Source organism: Xenopus laevis, chromosome 5S (assembly GCF_017654675.1).
Source record: "Xenopus laevis strain J_2021 chromosome 5S, Xenopus_laevis_v10.1, whole genome shotgun sequence".
In the NCBI taxonomy this organism is placed as follows: Eukaryota; Metazoa; Chordata; class Amphibia; order Anura; family Pipidae; genus Xenopus; species Xenopus laevis.
The window spans coordinates 88,848,501-88,869,587 of NC_054380.1; the positions used below are offsets into that span (position 1 = coordinate 88,848,501).

The 21,087-nt window shown below is 37.0% G+C and overlaps 1 protein-coding gene across 2 annotated transcripts in view; it reads right to left on the bottom strand.

Moving 5' to 3' along the window:
- Positions 1-21,087, bottom strand: part of il1rap.S (interleukin 1 receptor accessory protein S homeolog) — a 109,187-nt gene that overhangs the window by 43,808 nt on the left and 44,292 nt on the right. For both annotated transcript variants that reach the window (XM_041564752.1, XM_018265613.2), the window contains exon 2: positions 8,846-8,910. In XM_041564752.1, coding sequence (XP_041420686.1) covers positions 8,846-8,909 — 64 coding nt within the window. In that variant the 5' untranslated portion in view covers position 8,910. The remainder of the gene's footprint in view (positions 1-8,845; positions 8,911-21,087) is intronic.

A 21,087-nucleotide genomic window follows, 5' to 3' on the forward strand; every position in this document is an offset into this window, starting at 1 on the left:
TTCAATACACAGACAGAAACCTTCCTACACAGACCCAAATATTCCTCCACAAACCATTTGCTTACTGAAAAGTTGAAAGTCAACTAACTAATCAAGTCATAAAAAAGGAACCAAAACCCAGAGCTTAAAGTTTAAAATGATACTGAGGCCTCTCAATTAATGACAGCAGAACTCCATGTGGTCAGGTCCTGCAAGCTGGGAGCATTTGTACATTCAGACAAGATGTCCTACTGCATGTCAAAGCTGAGAACCCCTCAGGCATATAGCACAAGGTGCTCTTTATCAGTTGGCAGAAAAGCATTAAGGGCATTCAGCCATTCATTTTCTTCAGTGGCAGGGTCGGACTGGGGGGCTTCGGGCCCACCGGGGCTATTGCCCCAGGGCCCCGCTGCCTCTCCGGCGTGTTTCAGCGGAGCAGTGCGCATGCGCGCGGCGCCGCGTTTGTGCGCACGCGCGCAGCAATACCTTTGTGCGCATGCGCAGATCCTCTATTCTACCGCGACCCCCGACAAAGTGGGGTCGCGCAGCCAAACTAAGTAGCAGATCTGGGCCGGCGGGGCCCACAAGAGCCCGGGGCCCACCGGGTTTTTTCCCGGTGTCCCGCCGGCCCAGTCCGACACTGTTCAGTGGTATAAAGCTAGATGTAACAGATTTAGACCAGAAAACATACAGGGGCACATTTACTAAATGGAGAATTTTTTTTGCCAAAATGACAATAAAAAAGATAAAATGCTTGTGTTTTCTCATATACTAATGTGGGATTATGTTTTCAATTTGTAACTATTAAATATATGTTATTTACACTTTGTGAACAATTTGAAGCTCATGCCACATTTGTTTTAGGGTGGGCTCATGTCTAGAACAATAGAGGATCTCTTTTTGCACCCTTGGACATTTTTAATAAGTGACCACATCCAACAATATCACCAACATCACTAATAAATACATACATATGACCTTTATGTAGTCGCCTTATTGAAATTGATGTAAGCGTAAGTATGTTAACGAAGTTTTGCTAGGAAAGAGAAAATTCGCTAACTTTCACACTGCTGAATTTTCACTGGCGAAAATAAGCCGGTGTTCATTTGCAGAGACAAAGTTTTGCATTTTGAGGAATACCCATTGTCGTCACAAAATATTGTCTGCACCACAGAGAGTTGTTTACAAGACACAGTATCTGACCACTTGTCCCACAGACCAAACAATCTGAACAGAAAGAGGCAAATAAAAGCCACAGAGATGTGACTCCTCTTCATTTTTTTTTTGGCTGACCAACTGAAATCTTCCTTAAATCATTAGTCTTCAATCCACCAGGACTGCATGATTATCAACTTGAATGGCACCACAATTTGACATGGCCAAATGGTAGTATGGTCAAAACAAATAATTTGTAGCAATGTTTAAGCAGGTGCAAAATACAGGGATCCGTAATTCTCATACACTTATTCAAGTGTCATACATTCAGATGGAATTGGGTACAATCAAGCTGGAAAGATGAAAAAACATGTGTTTAGTTTTTGCACCTTGCCTAGCATTAGAAAAAAAGCTCTTTTATCTCATTCACATTCTCTTCTTTGGCAATAAAATTTGTTTCAAGATGCCTTGGAAAAATCTTTAATGGAATAATGGATATTCATGAAAGCAGTTTGGATCCAGACTTCAATGAGCAATATAGATCCAGGAATATCCAAGTAACCTTTGATATACCTCTCTCAAATTTGTGTTATTCCTTTACAGAAAGTGTAAAAAAGTAATATTATGCTGTTCTTAAAAGTGCAGTATCTGCATTCTTCTTTACAAACTCAAACATTCACTGTAAAAACTGAAAAATGCTTCAATATTTAGCTTTTCTTTGAATCACTGAACTAATATTTTGTTGTATAACAAATTTCTGAAAAGTGCTGCACATCAGTGTTGCACGAAGTTGACCAACTTTTGTGTTTCCATTTCTTGGTTTTGCCTCAGAAACAGCATTATTAATGTCACCCCACAAGTTTTCTATTGGATTAAGGTCTGGGGATTAGGTTGGTCACTCCATAACGTCTGAAGCCAACGTGTTGCTCATTTACTGGTGTGTTTGGGGTTGTTGTCTTGTTGAAACACACATTTCAAGGGCATTTCCTCTTTGGCATAAGGCAACATGATCTCTTTAAGCATTTGATGTATTGAAACATGATACCTGGTTTGTGATAAATAGGCCCAACACCATAGTATGAGAAACATGCCCATATCATGATGCTTGCACCACCATGCTTCACTGTCTTCGCAGTGTACTGTGGCTTGAATTCAGTGTTTGGGGGGTCATCTGACAAACTGTCTGTGGCTTGTAAACCCAAAAAGAAGAAACTTGCTTTAATCAGTCTAGAAAAAAAAAGTTGCTCCATTTTTCTTTAGGCAAGTCAATGTGTTCCTTGGCAAATTGAAACCTCTTTAGCATGTCTTTTTTTGCTTCTTTGCTTCACATAATTGTAACAGTACTCAAAGGTAGACCTTCTTTGATCTTCGTGGATCAGTCTTTTCCATTTTGGTTATTCTTCTATCCATTCAAATAGTAGTTTTCTGCTTTCATTCACATTGTTTGGGTTTTGGTTAATATTTTAGCGCATTTGAGATCATTTTAGCTCAATAGCCTATCATTTTCTGCACTTCTATATATGTTTTTTCCTCTCCAATCAACTTTTTAATCAAAGTACTCTGTTCTCTTGAACAATGTCTGGAACAGCCCATTTAATTCAGATTTTCAGAGACAAATACACTATAACCAGCATGCACACCATTTGCTGCCTTCCTTCCTTAAATAAGGGCCGTAATGGACACCTGTTTTTTCACCAAATTAATTACCTCAATAATTGAACTCCATGCTGCTATTATTTGGAAAAAGCCTCAATTAATGATTGAATTACACAAAATCAGCAGCATGCATGTCATGACTGTTTTGTATTTACTATGGTTTCCTATTACTCTACTCGACTACACCTAATAATAAATTATATATAAAAACAGTGATTAATCAGGTTAGTGATGTCAGACTGTTATTATTCTGAACACAATGGCTCAAAACAATAATCATGATGATCTGAATTAGGGAAAATTGCTTATAAACCTATCTTTAGGAAAAGACACTGGTTTATATATAGTAAAAAAATTTAACATCTGGGCATGTTTTACAAAGAGTAAATAAAAAGGGCCATTTAAGAAGGGGAGTGCCATACAAATTCCTCACAACTTGCATGAAGAGTCAATGTCAATACTTACTAGTTAAACTTAAGGTTAAGTAGACCAAATGCATTTACAATTAGTTTAGACTTTCTCGAAGGGGCAGATTTATCAAAGGTCGAGGTGAATTTTAAAATTCAAAAAATTTGAATTTTCAAGCTATTTTTTGTGTACTGCGACAAGGGAATAGTCCAAATTCTTACTTTAATGGTATCGCTGCGGAGCGCCGTTCAAAGCAACAACGGAGTCTGGCGTTTGAATATCAAATTTTCGGCTTTATTGAGCGCATTAAAATTGTAGAGGGGGGTTACATCTAACGCGTTTCGTGTCAGTAAACCTGACACTTCATCAGAGTAGTCCAAATTCGATTGGAATAAAAATCGAATTTCCAAATTCGACCCTTGATAAATATGCCCCAAGGTGTACCTTTTTTGTTTTACAGTTGGAGGCAATTTTTCACATTAATGTGCCCAAATTTAAACTTCTGAATGTAGAATAGCCACAAAATTTAACTGATTGTATATCAGAAAGTGTCTAGTTTAGTATTACATCAGAATGACATTAATCTTCTATGGGGACTGAATAATTATAGATCAGTGGCTTTATCTTCACTTTATTTTGTTCAGCTATTTCTCCTTAAAAGTAGTTCTTTAGAATTCTAATTAAACACTGTGTTCATTTCTATTAGACTTGCATGACTTATTAATATTTTATGAAACCTAAGAACCTTCTACTTCTTTGAATTTTGGAATAGAATCAACAAATTCAGAGACTGTCTGATTGTGTTATAATAACTTCATAATGAATGTGGGTTGGTAAATGTGTCATTCTCATAAGAGAGAGATCTAATGGCTTACATTCCCATTCCGCAGGAACATTGTAATGATAGATAGGTACAGTTGTCTGCTCCCTGACATTTCCGAGGCAGCAGACCAGACTGAGTTATTAGACAGTGTGTTTGTTGTCTAAGATGCAGAATGCTTCGTATCTTTGGGACATCGGTTTATTCAGGTTTGAGTTCTTCTTGGGGATAAATACATTGTTTTGATGCCGTGTAGCAAGAACAAAGTATTGTAACATGACCTTTGTAGTGGAGTATGCTTATTAGCAGGACTTGGTTTGAGCTTCACCATCTCTTAAGCTAATTAAAATCTGTCTAATGGGACCAATCAATTTACTTGAAATCACCTAGCCTATGAGTAAAGTTTAGCCAATTACAATCTCCACTGAATTGAAATGTTGCAGGCATTTTTTTGCTCTATATTTAAAGCAATTTTTTTCCAATTTAAATGTTAGGAACTTACTTTCTAGTTAGAACCTGCAAATGTTTGCAGTTATTATGAAAAAAGGTAATGCATTCAGCATCCTTGTTATATAAAGGAATACCACTGTTAAATTCTGTTCCTCAGCATTTATTAGCACTTTCTTCATTTAATTGTGATCATCCGTGTTGTCCCAATTAGAAAGGTTTTTGACAGGGTACTAAAAGTGATCAAGCACAGAGACATTATTTATGCCCTGCAAATTTTTAAGCTGCATTGTTAAGTATGCATTTTAAAGGGTAACTACAACCCAGAACCTCTTTCAAACCAAGCAACTCTGTACATTGTACCTTCCACTGTGTTCTTACTTATCCAACCCCGGGGCATAATGCACACAGGACACTTGATGTGCATGCACACTGGGTGCGCTACTGCATACATACAACCCTCCAAAAAATAAGAAATGTCATACAAGAGAAATACAAAATACAATTTGAATTCCATTCTAAACTAAATGTCATAGGGCTTCTGGCTGTGGAAAAAAGCACAGGAACTTGTGGTCTGTTCTTAAAGGGGCAACTCAGTAATTTAATTACACTGGCCACAGTAAATTATTTCCATTTAAAACATGTTAAATATAGCTTATCGTATCTACTAACAGAGCGCTCCTCTGCATTCTGTGCTGTGCAGACCCAACCCATAACTTAAGATTTAATAACATTAATACATTCTCTTTTAGATGGAGAATACACTGAACTCCAATAATCAAAAAAACTTTCTGCTGCAATTCTATGAAAGTTAACATTTTATCCAGGTCATGGTATACTGTATCTAGCTGTGATAGTCTAAAATACCTGGACTTGTTGAGCAACCTTAAAAATGTTGCACCACTTAAAGTGGCTGCTGTAGTTCAACATTGTTTAACAACAGCATTTCCAATTCTTAAAGAGATACCGACACCAGAAAATAATATTGTCTTTACATACTATTTATAATTTTGCCATAAAAGTATTTGCCAGATGCTTTTACATTAACTTTCTTACTATCCTATTCCCTATGAGGGCGCTGCCATATTTGTGCAGCTGTAGTCCAATAGCATTAGAAACTCTAACTGATAGGTTGTCAAAACAGTCAAGTTTAGGAACTTCAAGTAACAATTACTTACAAACAGAACTATCCGTGAAATACAATCAACATGACCTATAGGTAACTTTTAATGTAGATTAATATTTTGAAAAAACATTTTTAGTGTCAGTATCACTTTAAGGATGATACAATCACCAACATCCAATAATCATGATTCGATTACACTTATTCAGGCAGGTGTAACTCAATGAAAACTCAAAAATTTGAGAAAAACTGTACTTAGTGTTTTGGTTATTCTAAAAGCATCTTATTCAATTAAGTTTCAGAAACTTTGTATATTTTTCTGGCGTCAGTGCAGGAGATCAAAGAGAAACTCAAAAAAATTTTATAAAAATCCAGGACTGCTGGCTGAGCTGTCAAAACTGGGACTGTCCCACAGAAAACTAGACAATTGGGTAGTATGATTTAAGGGTCTGTATAAAGAAAATTAAACTTAAAATGAATATATACGAGAGCTCTTCCGGCCTGCATTCCTGGAACATGATCAACAGAAGTTATTGCAGTTAAAATTTCAGTGAGCCCTGTAAATCATCCGCATAGTTATAACACAGAACAGCTTAATATTGACCTGCACAATTACACCCCAACATAATATGGTGGACAGGGTTTACAGGATTTACTGTAAATCAACATTCGGTTTATAGAATTACAATAAAAACAGCCTTTTTCAACTTGGCTAACTATAGCATATAGTTAATAAATGAATGATGCTATTAGGATGGTGGGATAGGCGCTATCAATCATCAGAAAGGGATACAGAATGAATCCTCATTCTGTCTTTACAGAAGGCAGTGTCTACTGGACAGAATGGGTGCTTTTGTCAACCCCCTGGCCACCAGTTCTAAAGTCATTCTGTGAATTTTTAAATTGTTTTTACTTCTTGTATTGGTTGCTTTATTTGTATGTAAAGAGTATGTTCGTTGTAATAATAATAATACTAATAATATTGATAAATATTGATAAATCTACCCTCTTAATCCCTTTATTGATATTGACCATGTATCAAGTTAAACCATATTTAATGTTTTTCCCTACATTCTTTGCTCTTATTTCTTTGCATACCCCACATTGATATTATCTGAATGACTGAACCATGGTATAATTTCTGCATTTGTCAATCTCTACCATTTCTAAGTAAAAGCGACTGGACCATCTTATACTGTACCTCTGGAAAGGTATTTTGCACTTAAAACCTGCACCTTGTGGAAGAGATGAAGTTATGCTGTGCCTAGACTAAGTGAAGAGTATATTATCCTGCGTGGGGTGTAGGCTATCCTCAAATTTTCGTTGTTGTTAAAAGGATTCTGTCACGGGAAAACCTTTTTTCAAAATGCATAAGTAGCGCTGCTCCAGTAGAATTTTTCAGATTTTTTTATATTTAATTTTGAAATCTGACATGTGGCTAGACATGTTGTCAGTTACCTAGGTTCCTATCAGTCTTGTAACTTGTGCTCTGATAAACTTCAGTCACACTTAACTGCTGCAACGCAAGTTGGAGTAATGCCCCCCCCTCCCTTTCACCTCAGCAACCCACCAAAATCCAAGTCCCATTGTGACTTCTTCAGGTACATTGAGTTGGAGAAACAATAGCTTAACTGAAAGAAGTTTCATCATGCGGGCATTTTCTAAAAGCACATGACCAGGAAATATTACTTGAGAGATTTGCCTACACACCAATATTACAATTAAACCAAAATATACTTTTTGGTTCAGGAATAACATTTTATATGGTAGAGTGAATTATCTGCAGTGTAAACAATGTAATTAAGAATTATAAACTACACCTTAAGAAATCACGACAGTATCCCCTTAAGAAAAACAGTCTGTGCTGTATGAAGAGGAATTGAGTTTATCCTTTGAGCACTCTACTTATTATACAATGGGACTCTCAGCCAGTCACATTTGAACACCTTGACCTATTTCCCAGTACTCATCTGGTGCTTGTCTGTCTGTTGTCATTGATCGGACACATTCGTTTGCGAATCCTTATGTAAGCAGTTTTTTTCAGCATGAGCAGCACAATTTGAAGATTGCTCATCAATTCTATTAGGCTTGCCAATAACATCTTAACATCTTACACATTAATGGATCCTTAGGTAAGAATGATATTTAAAGATTTACATTAGAGACACAGGCCTGCCTATGTTGCAGAATTTGTTCTGGCCTGGAATATAATCAGGCTTGTATTTAGAAGATTTAGGAGCAGTGAATGATTTATGGTGCATACTACAGATAGCTTGCTAGATTTTGGTGTCAGAGATAAAAATATATTATGCTGTCAGTCACGACTGAGTTGACACCTATCAACCCTCTTCAGATCCGGCAGGCTCTATGGGGCTTGGAGAAATAAAGATTTGCTTCAGGCTGTGATCATTTTCTGTGAATCTGCAATGTTTCTTCCTGGGTGTAATACTGAGGTATGAGGTCAGTGAAAGTGCAGGCATTGCAGGCCTTTGTGAACTTCAACACCCACTCACTGGCAAAAGCCATACTTTCTGTTAATGCTTCATTATCAGGCATATTAGTACAGGTATAGGATCTAGTAATCAGAATGCTTGGAACCTTGGGTTTTCCAGATAAGGGATCTTTCCTGTAATTTGGATCTTCGCACTTATATAATATAAGTAAAATATAAAAAAACCTTTAAACATTAAATAAACACAGTAAGATTGCTTTGCTCCCAATATGGATTCATGCTTAGTTATGAGTCAGTACAAGGTACAGTACTGTTTTATTATTACAAGGAAAAAGGAAATCATTTAAAAAAAATACAGAATTATTTGAATTTCTGCTTTCTGTACAAGAAGAGCCAGATTTCTGGTTTAAAAGCTGTCATTTTATCAGAATAATTTACCAAAAGTAGCTTTTTTTGTATTACAGTTTTTATCTATGGACAAAAAATAGTACTGTACTGCCCTTTCTGTGGTAATATGAATAATATGAATAACATGAATATTATGTACATATTTAAGTTAAAAGAAGGGGAATCAGAGGCTTTAGGAGGCATCAATGACCCTCTTAGATTGCTCCAGTAACAATAATTTACAAGGTGCTTCCTTGCTTTGCAAAAGGCATTTTCATATATGTAGTCAGAAAATCAGCCCAGTAACAAGAAGTGCAAATTAAGGCTTGAGAGGAGAGGAGAGCTGAGTTGACAAACAAAGTCTTAGCAAATACAGATAAATCTCTTTCACATAAATATTCTTTCAATTGTAACTTACCAGACGCACTGCATCTTGGGTCAGTGAAGACACAAAGACAGCACAGGAGAAAGCCTACCTTCATCCTGTCAGAAATAAACACACAGTAAGTACGAATACAGCCATAGCAATAAAATAGTGATTTACGCATTTTCTAAAGAAAGACACTTTGGGGCATATTTATCAAACTTCAAAATTCGAATTCAAAAAGACCAACTGAAAGTAAGTCGAAGGTTTTTTTTTGGTCGAATAGGTCCGTTTTCGATTGAATAGGTCCGTACTCAGCCAAATTCGAATCGTACGAATCGAAGGAATATCGCATTCAATCGAATTTGATTCAAAGTTTTTCCCACTGTTTTTCACTATCATGTCGTAAATTATACCATGTGAACTTTTTAAGAGCATTTGTGTCTAATTTGCTTCAAAGTGCAACTGCAACTTTTTAATTTTAACGCCTTAGCTACAATTGCATCAGGCACATCCCCCTGGCAAACACAATTACACTGGAATCATGGGAAAACACTGCATTGTGGGTAAAAAAACATGATTATGAATTTGAGGTAAATGACCTGCACGTGATGCTTCCAACACATTCATATATCCTTGCTGAAAAGCTTTCATGTCTGAATGTACTTAACCTCTACTAAATATTGTAAAGTCCTTTGTGCACTTGTTTTATATTTATAAGATGTACAGTCCATTCAGGTGCATGTACCACTGCAAAGAAAATGAATGGGTAGCTGTTTGGATTGTCAGAATTCCTGTTGCAGAGCTTTTTTTAATTGCATTTCATGCCCTACAGCGTTGAGGCAAATACCTCACTAATGCTAGCCTCAATATAGGTCAATACTTTCAGTTATGGATAAAAAAAAGTGCAGTGAAATTGGACGTTTGTCAGTAGCCGCAGGATAACAGTTAATGGAACACACATAATAAAGACAGGTCGCCTTTTATTAGTGATAAGATACGACAAACTTCCTGTGCAGCTTCAGTTCTACAGTGAACTAAAAGAATTGAGCAAATCTTTTGCCTTTTTGCTAAATACATGAATCTGGGAAATTAAACGTGTTGCTTTGTGTCCTGAGATTTGAAACTCTGCACAAATTGGACTATAGTTTACACCCACCAAACCACTTAAGTATGCAACCAGATTATTGTGCATTTGGTTCTGCTTACTGTAGTCTTACACTATAAATAACATATATTTTAATTTTCCTCCAACGATAACTCAAATTGATTTGCATGTGCAAAGAAATTTACAATGTATCTTCACACTAAATTAATTTTTTTATGAATACTGTATGTCTGGTTAGATGCTTCTCAGTTGAAATGGTGCAGCAGCACAACAGAGCACTGGTTTCTGGGAATGGGAATTATGGTCTGGAAACGCATTTACACTGCATAACCTCAAGGTTTCAAGGTTCATACTGTTTTTTTTTTTGTTGCCTGTGTCCTTTGCCTTTTTATGCTCTTAAAGGAGAACTAAACCCTAGAATATTGCTAAATGTGGTATATTTTATATAATGAACTTATTGCACCAGCCTAAAGTTTCAGCTTCTCATTAGCACCAATGATCCAGGATCTCAAACTTGTCCCAGGGGGTCACCATCTTGGAAAGTGTCTGTGACACTCACATGCTCAGTGGGCTCTGAGCAGCTGGCTCTGAAGCTGGCCTGTAATATAATCTGATGCTACAAGGCTGAGTTGTGCTAGTTAGACTTGTTTCTGTGCTTACATGTAGTAATTATCTGTATTAATTACTAATCAGTCTTTTATTGTGACATTTCTATTCTATGGATTTACTAAGCTCGAGTGAATAGAATGCAAAAATATTCGAATTTCGAAGTATTTTTTTGGGTACTTCAACCATCGAATTGGTCAAATTCGATCGAACCAAATGGTTCGAACGATTCAAAATAAAAATCATTCGACTATTCGACCATTCGATAATCGAAGTACTGTCTCTTTAAAAAAAACTTTGACTTCATACTTCGCCACATTAAAGCTACCGAAGTGCAATGTTAGCCTTCCAGAGCACTTTTCTAGGTTTTTTTTGATCGAATAAAAATCATTTAATCGATTGCTTAAAATCATTCGAATTGCTAAAAATGCGCTAAAATCCTTCAAATTCGATAATCGAAGAATTTTACTTCGAGGGTTTTTTAACCCTCGAAATTTGACCCTTGATAAATCTGCCCCCATGTGTACTGTATATTGTGAATGGGTCCCTAAGCTCAGTAAATGACAGCAGCACAGAGAATGTGCAGTGAATCAGCAGAAAAGAAGATGGGGAGCTACTGGGGCATCTTTGGAGACACAGATATTTACTGCTAAAGTGCTGTGGTTGTCTTAGGTTAGTACAAAAGACCAAGACTCAATGTACAACTTTTTTAGCCTACTTCTTTAGTTAAGCCTTAGTTCACCATTAACACTATTGATGTCTATGAAAAACAGTGTTTTATAAGGATAGTGTATGCTCGCAACCACATAAATAAATGCAGTCTACTAAATTGATGTTTCTCATGCAGCCAAAGATGCTCCTTGCACTTCTGTATAGGTGTGCTCTGTGGCGGTTTGTCTTGCCTAATGCGCCAAATCACACACAAGCAGGGTTGCACTAGGGGGTCTGGGCCTACTGGGGCTGCCACAAATGATCACTTTTAGCTGCACGAATATGTTGTGTGTTTTGATGTTCAAGCTGATAATGCCATTGTTGTACATTTGGCAACCACCCAAGCAATCGAATATGCATGTGAAATTTAGAAATTGCTGCTATTTTTGCACTGATGGCAGACAAAAAAAACTAGGCAAAGAACACAAGAAGCATTGCAGCTTTCATAGGTTAAACATATACACAGGTATTTCCCCACATATAAACAAAGGTTTTTTTCACTAGCGTCACTAGAGGGGGGGCGGACCCTGGTGCGTGATGCGCAGCCGGGCCCCGCCCCCTCCATACGGCCTCATTTGGCCGCATTTGTCAGTGGCGCGTGAGCTGCCGGGGGGCCCTGAGGGGGTGCGGGCCCTGGCCTGCTCGCACCCCCTGCTCCCCTGGTAGTTCCACCACTGGCTTTTTTGGTTTGTCTTAAAAATGTTGCTTAATAAATATACATGTCAGTATATTCCCCTTGTAAGCAAGAAAAGGCAAAAGGTTTGATAAAAGTGTTGGTGTTTAGGCTGGTAAGAAAAAAATGTGCTTTTAAGGCAGGGGTGTTCAAACTTTTTGCAACAAGGGCCAGATTTGGTGAGGTGAAAATGTGTGGGGGCCGACCATTCAGCCTGACATTCTTTGAACCATTAACATCATTTAACTCATTTAAGCAAGAAATTTCTTAGCCATATCAGTAATATTTGGGCATATTAGTGAAATGATCTGCCACTTGGTCTATACTGCTGCCTGTGTGCTGAAGGTGTAAGTAATAGACATATACTTGCACATAATGATGCGCTGCTCTCGAAGACTTCTTTAGTTTTCAGTACTGGCATGTCAGTACTTCTATTCACACCTTTAGCCCTAAAAAGTATGCGAGAGCGGTGCGTCACTATGGGGCAGATTTATCAAGGGTCGAATTTCGAAGTAGAAAAAGCTTTGAAATTCGACCATCGATTTGGAATACTTCGACTTTGAATATCGAAGTTGAAGTTTTTTTACATCGAATTTGGTCATTTGCAGTAGAAGTAAAATCGTTTGATCAAACTATGAAATTCTTTGAATCGAACGTTTTTTCTTCAACTTCAAAAAACTTAGAAAAATGCTCTAGAAGGTCCCCATAGGCTTACATAGCACTTCGGCACGTTTAATTTGGCAAAGTATTGAAATCGAAGTTTTTTTTAAAGAGACAGTACTTCGATTATCAATGGTCGAATATTCAAACTATTTTACTTCGAATCGAATTTGAAGTTGTAGTATACTATTTGATGATCGAAGTATCGAAAAAATTGGATGACCCTTAATAAATCTCCCCCTATGTGTCTATTGCTAAAAAGGAGTAAAATATAGACAGTAGTACATAACATAAGAAATTTAGATGAGACTCGCAAAAATTTTTTTTACTTCCTTTATTTGTGACAAAAAGTCACTCGATTTCCCTCCCAACCCCTAATTTGCATATGTAAATTAGAGTTTGGATTCGGTTCGGCCGGGCAGAAGGATTCGGCCGAATCCGAATCCTGCTGAAAAAGGTCAAATCCTGGATTCGGTGCATCCCTATTTTATATACTGTAAATTATTGCTTTATGTAATTATATTTGTTAACTCAATATGGCAATTGACTCATTTAATGCCAGACATGCAGATTTCCCAGTGTTCATTAGAACCAGGAAACACTTAGGGGATTATGTATCAAAGTCCAATTTTATCTCAACATTTTCTGCTACAAATGGCGATCGAATCCACTCGGGTTTCTGAAGATTTTTTCAGATTTTTCATCCACAAAACTTTGGGGAATTGCATGAAACCCATCACACATCAAAAAATCTTTGGGACTTCTTCCATTGATTTATATGCAACCTCGACAGGTTGCCAGGTTTTCTAATTCGGACATTCCATCCTCAGGGTTTAATAAATTCCGAAAAATGTGTGATTTTTTAATAGTCTGATTTTATTTTAAAAAGTTAAAAAAAATTCTGGATTTTTGCATTCAGGGTTTAGTAAATAACCCCCTTAAAGGGTTAAACACAGATGTTCCCCTAAAAGTAACACAAAAAAATAAATACTTACGGAAGATTAGATGTTCTGCTGTAGAAACGTAAAAAGGTCATACATGTAAAGTTCTGCACATTCAAACAAGTTAGTTGTTATTCAGGTTACCTTAATTGTCAAATAGTCAATGATCAGTTTAGGCAGACCCATCAGGAAAGGCCCATTTCAATTTCCTAATGTGATCCTTGCATGGTGGGATTTATAAATGTACCTAGCAAATATCTGTTGCTTCCATCCAGATATTGGTAGCATGTCATTTTGGCCAAAATATCATGCCATCCACTTAGCCCTTCTAAGCTTTAACTTTGCAAATACATTTACACTTGCAGAAATATAATTTAGCAGTAAAATACTTGCTTCACATAGGATACTAATAAGGGCATCTTTGATTTAATATCAACAAGGAAGCCTCTTTTTTCCAGCCCAGCAGTACACCAAGGACACAGATAATCTTGATGTCTTCCTTGTGGAATGGCCTCTCATATCATACAAGTCTTCCAGCTTAGGTCAAGATGATGGATGCATGTTGTTTAGCTTTATTTCAACTATTAGCAATCTCTTTATTTCTTTATCTTTTAGAGGTTACACATGTAACTGCAGAGCTTCAAAAATATACGCCAAACGTATTCCACTAATCTGTCTTTTGGGTAATTTCTCCATGCGCTAGTAATGCATCTTTCTGCTTTAAAACAAAAATTAATAGTTTGATGCGCATTTATCAAAGGTCGAATTTCGATTTTATGTGAGTTTTTAAAAAATCCTATTATGTCCCATGAACTCAAATTTCGAAATAAAAATTCAATCTGAGTTTTAAGAACTTGAATGTCAGGAAGGCTGCAAACAACTCCAAATTGTTACCAGGAAGCCTCCCATTGACTTAAACAGCAATTCGGCAAATTTTAGGTGCCGAATAGTCAAATTCGAGTTCTTAAAGGGCAAGAGTATGATAAATCTCGAAAATCAAATTCGAATTTTTAAAAAAGCTCAAATCGAATTTGAATAATTCCCTAGTCAAATTTGACCCTTGATGAATCTGCCCCTTTGTCTAATAGATGAAAAACAAATTAATAAATGCTATTAATCAGACGCCCAAAATACTAACTGATTAACAAAGTGGACTATAAACTTTTCTTTTTTTGTCTGGGAAGGCAATACTGTACTTCCCTATAGCTGAATATATACTGCTTCTTAAGTGCCAGGAACTGTCAGTAAAGATCAACTAGGAAATTTGATCTACTTTTGTTTATTGGCTTTACAGCAGCTTCGCCCTACTTGGTCAATAAGCCACTCAGTGACAGTGCCTACACAGCAGCCTTTTTGCACTGGTAATTACATTTACACTAAAAGAAAAGAGCAGGATTATTATTGGATTATTGGACTACTGGCAAAAGACAATATAAGATGATAATAAGTAGGCAATGCCTAGCAGCTACTTTTGCCATCTAAGCCTAAAGAAATACATTATGGTAGGCAGGAATGGAAATATTATGCTTTAGTTAAATAGCACCAAGTGCTAAGATTTGGGGGAGATTAGTCGCCCAGCGACAAATTCCTTATGAGGCAACTTTGGAAAATGAAAATCGCTACATATGCCCATATGCCATACTGCCGGCGGTTCACATTCTTGCCGGGGCAAAACATTTGGGGAAATGAATCGCCGATGAAGAGGAGATTTGTGGATGGGCGACTAATCTCCCCCAAAACAGGACAGATTCGCTCATCACTACTTAGGACCTGCATATCAACCAACAACTAATGCAAATTAAAGAATAAGTTAGCAAGAACCCCTGTTTCTGTACTGCATCTCAACCAACAAAGAATCCAATTAAAAGAATATTTCAGCAAGACCTTAAAGAGAATTGTTAATTTCCTAAAATAAACCAAGTATTCAGTGTATTAGCATCTAATGTCCCATGTCCTGCTGAGTCTAATCCACATTCTGAAACATAACTGACAGGAGGATTGATAGCATCGATACACATGCAGAATAACTCCGTAGATGGCTGGATTGTATTCTAACACTGTTTCATTTGATATCAATTATGTATCTGTATTGATCATTTTTGAAATATAAAATCAATATTTTCTGTTCATGCTCTTTAACGAGAACAGCACGGAGATGGTTCCTGGTGATGAGAAGCTTTCATGGATGATCATATATACACTCGATGCTGTAGGTTTCTCCAACACTTTTTACTGAATAAAGTGACCATTTCTGACACATGCTTTGGCTAGAAGCCATGGGAACAGAAAAGGTTTTGTAAGATGGTGGAAAAATGCAGGCTGATTTACAGGTACATGGAATTGCAAGTTGTTGTAGCTAGTGTTTCTGCATGTAAATGTTGTAGATACAATCATATAATAAAAGTACTTATCTAAATATATTTTCCCCAAATCATGGATGCACAAAAAATAGAAAGGAATACAACAAACCTTGTACCTCCTACACAGTTTTTTTTTCTATGAGCCACAATCTAAACAATCTAAATACCAACTGAACATATTCAGGCAGCTTTTCAGCCATTTAACATGAAAAAATAAGAATGGGCAAAGGGTACATGGTACAATATATACGATGACTTGACATTGATTGTCCATAGACCATAGAAGCAAATATAAAGTCATACGAATCTAAGTTTTGTACGATTTTCGGACCGTGTGTGGATAGTCATTTTTCGTTTCATGTCGATTGGACAGGTTAGAAGATTCTGTCGGCTAACAATAATTTCTCTGTGTGTAAAGCCTATCTGACGATATTAATGGGTGACTTTCACTGCTATTTGTCAGACATAACGTTTGGATGATTGCTGTCACAGGCAGAACATTGTCTGTTTTATTCTTGTACTACTTTATTTAATCTGAATGGTTAGTGGCAAGCTGGAACATTGCAGGTCGGAAGATTGCAAACCAAGTTTTTCGGACAATTCGTAGTGACAAAAATCCAAAACCCCATAAAATTGGTTTAAAAATGGTCAAATAGGATCAGCACACCTCCCATTGACTTCTATAGGATCTCAACAACTTTTACTTGGCAAAGTTAACCCTTTTTAGAAATACAGGAAAACCACACATTTTTTCGAGATTTGTGGAAAAAAACAAAATGTGATTGTTAATAAATGGGCCCCTTAAAGTTAATTTAAAGGTTAGCAACCCCTTTAACTAGCATTGACATTTATCATTCACAAATAATATTCTTCTGACAAACACCTTTGCTTTTCTGTGGAGGTAGTATAGAATTTTAGGAGGTCCTGGTGAAAGCCCACATTTGCCAAGGTAAAGTAAAGATCTTCTTTACCCTATGCACACACTATAAACCCCCTTTTTGCTCTGTGGTAACGTTGCATGTCCATGAAACTCCGTTGCATTTTTCTGTGATTCATTAATCTACTGCTTAAATACTAACGTAGAGGAATTGATTTCTGTCCCCAGTAACCTGTAATTACAGAACTTCTAATCTGTTTTCAGATTTACATACACAACCTAATGTGTGCCCACTGCGTTAGTACCCAGTAGACAGGATAAGAGGAGGAATATTTATCCAAGTGTTTCCCTGTGGTAGCAGTATTGGGAGAGCAGTATTGGGAGAGCTGGTAGTAGCCTCATGTGAGAGCAAGAATATCTGGCCACCAAGTTATCTAAGCTTTGTAGATATAGGGTGCAGGTGAATCCCAGCACTGCAAGTGAGGGAGAGCCCTGAAAGAATTGAAGTGACCCTTATTATGTGTGTGTATTACATGCTTTGCAGTTTCTCTAGTAGCTGTTCTACTTTGGCACTGCACTGATGGGTTTACTGTGTAAGACTTATGGCACACTTAGTATAATTTCTGCCCGTGGAGAAGGACCAGAACAGGGCCATACAGATTGTCATTTGTTTAACTACCTGTCACTGCACCAAATAACTTAATGACTCAAATGGGATACCTTTTTTTTAATCTACAGAGCTAGGCATATTTTAAAGAAAATCCCTAATACTGTTAAGAATTATGCAAAGAAGAAATCATCACAGCACAATTTCACCTTGAAAGCATTTGGAAATTGATAAGACTGCCTGTCCCTGTTTTAATGTTTGCACTGGAAAGTATGTCTGGGCATTGGAAATATCTGTGAGAAGCTGACATTACATAGCAGCACAAGGAGATAGGGAATATTTTCTTCCTTAAAACATCCATAAAATAATTGCAAATAAACAGCATAAATCACATCCCTAAAGGCAATTATTAAAGATTACAGTTCTGCATATTTCATTCAAGCTCTCTGAGGAGCTGCAGATTTAGGTACTTATAGTCACACTGCTTTATTACTAACAACAGAATTATGTACCAAACACACCAGTGTTTCCCTCACTAGACGGAGAAGATTGCTTTAGAAGTGCCCTTGTGGCTGCAGAAGCAGATGATGAAGTACAATGAACAGAATTCTAAACGGAACATAACCATGATTTTCCACTTCCAGCTGACCATTTTAAACAATTTAGACTATTTGAATGGACCTAATTTGACCCCATATTTTGTTTGTGTGAAGGATTTGCGATTCATGCTTTACAAATGCCCTAACAATAACAGCTTTCTTCTTGTAGCTTTCCTCTTCAGTCCCTGCTTCTTACAATGCTGTAAATTTTTAAGCAAATCATGCCACATTTATAAGTAAGGTTTAGCTTCCAATAATAATTTCCTTTAAGAAAATTATCTGATCTCTATCTATATCTAAAAACAGATATAAATATACTTGTGCCAAATGGTTTGAATGAACAACTGATTTTTATTGTTATTTTTATTGTCTATGTTTTTCTTTAAACGAGTTGGTAAACAAAAACACCTATACAAGTCTATTGTGTATTTGTAGCAGAAGAATTTATACTATGGTTGTAAACTTCACTGGACTATATGTAATTTGTATTTTGTGTGATTTAGAACTTCCAGTCATTTTTAAATATCTGACCGAATTCCATGAAGCCTATGTATACCCATGTTGGTTGGCATGCCCGTTGCAAGCCACACTTACCAATCTAATACCGACAATAAATATACTTAAAGGAAAAATAACACCAAAAAAAAAAGAATGTATTTTAAAATAGTTAAAATACAATGTACTTCTGACTTACAATGTAGTGATGTGTGGGCCAGGCCGATTCCCGCGGGATTACCCATGGGTCAGTCAGGTTCGGGCCGACCTCGCACCCCCATTTGCGGTTGGCAGGTCAAGCTCTTCTTCCTGCTCTCCCCGCCCGCCACCTTATACTATAATAACAAGACCCTGTGTAGCCATGGGGCAGTCATTCAAGATGAAAAAGGAGAAAATGTTCAAGTTACATAGCAAATTACCTTTGTAATAGAATACAATGGTATTCTATAGTGCTAATCTTTTATCTGTTTTGTAAAACTGTGCCTTGAATGGCTGCCCCCACCTGTGCCTACACAGTAGCTTGTTTATATTAACTATGATAGTTTATCTCCTGCACTGACAGCAGAAAAATATACAGTTTCTGAAACTTAATTCAATAAAAGGCTTTTGGCAGAGAGCGCTGAACACTCAGAACCTGCACTTAGATACAAATGTTTAGAGCTGCCAAAATTTGTAAAATTAAAAATTCTGCATCATTTCTGAAATGATCAAGTTTATGGTCAGTATCCCTCTCTTAACATCTGTTCCTCCTTTCATAGCAGATAAATTAGAGCTCGCTCAAAAAAGTAATTCCAGTACAAACAAAATCTAACAAAATAGCTGGGCCACTTCTGCCATGAGGCAAGGTGAGACCCTTGCCTCAGGCGGCAGCAATCGGCCAGTTACAAGGGGCGGCAAAAAGCTGCCTCTTGTAACTTTAAGAGGTAAACTTCCAGGTGATAACCCGGAAATTCTGCCCCTCTAGTGCAGAGAGCGCCATTGCACTCAATGCACTAGCGATACGGCCCCCTTAGACCCGCTCCGACGCTAATTTTTAAATATAACACTAATTTTTAAGCGTGGAGCAGGAGAGGAGGGGGGCGGCATCTGGGAGAGACATGATGTCTGCGGATTTTAATAGAGTCAGTTCTTCTAGGCAAAATAATGCATAGGCATCTTCTATTGGATCTATCTGTCAATGAATATCTGACACCCAACTCCTGCATGAAGAGAGAATGAAGAGATGCTAAGAGCAATAGTGAAGAAAAACTTGATTACTTCAGAAATACTATAGAATTTTTTATTGATTGTATTTATAAAGTTTATTATTTCAGTATGCTGAAGCTTTTATTACATTTTCATTGTCATGATAGATTCCCTTTAAATCTGACAATATTGAGCACCCATTTATCATGTACTTTAACAAAAGTTGCTTTTCCAAGCAACCTTGATAGTCCAACAAATGAAAGAAAGGAAAACAAAAACAGTCAAGCTACAAACTGATAGAATCATTAATTATAGGTGTTAGCAAAGACAATTACAGAGTGTTTAGATGCTTTAATGTACTGCACTGTCATGAATGAATTTATTTCAAGAGATTTGAGTCAGCACTGTAGAGACAAACAAGTGTAAATTAGTGTCAAAGAAGTTGACAAGGTTAATTTCTGCATTTAGAACTTCTCTTCACATTTAAGGCATTTTACTTTAACACACACATATTTGTGGAGTTCCTGTGACCTTTCCAAAAGCCATTTTATGCTCTGAAAAATTATACTAACCTTTCTGTTTATGGTACTGCACTTTACAAGTCTCACTGCACATTTTAAGTTTTAATTTCTGTATGTCCTGCTATTTAAAAAACATTTAGAAAGCACAGAGATAAAGTAGATGAATAACTGAATTTTCAAGATGTTCCGCTGTCCACACCTTCATTCAGGAAATGTACATTTCCATTTAGTTGAACATGATACTTAATGCACCCACAGTGAGTATGTGCAGCCAAAGCTTTCTTTTTATCTAGTACTCTAGCAGGGCCAGGCCAAGGGGAGGGAGGGGTGAGCGACAGAGAGGAGGGAGGGGACAGCAACGGAGGAAGAGGAGAGCGACGGAAGGAGGGGAGGGTGAGCGACAGAAGAGAGATGAGGGAGGGGAAATCGACAGAGGGGTGGGTGATAGAGCTAAGGAAAGGGAGTAAGACTGAGGGGTGCGGACTAGGAGTAGACAGACAATTTTAGAGGTAGCTGCCCAGCAACCCTATATCATTGCACCCTAGGCAGCTGCCTCTTCTGCTTACCTCTAGTTGCAGCCCTGTACTCTAGCATAGATCAGATTGTTATGCTGCACTGTGGCCACATAAAAAAATCTGCAAAGAGTAATGTTTTTATGATTTACCACTAAATTCAAACTGATCTACAAGAAGGTACGAGAGCTCATCTTATATGCTTACTTATCCATAGTGATCTTTATGTCCAGGTGCATTTTGTCATCTAAAATTAGGGAAATATATATCCATAGTGCTGTAAACTTGTCAGATTTACAAAAAGTGAGAAACAGATATGAGATTTACCATGAACTGAGTTAAAAATAAAAATTTAAATAATTGTTAGAAATTCTATTACTAACATATGTCTAATCTTATTAGCAACAAAATGAGATTAAGCAAGAGAATACAATTTGAAGG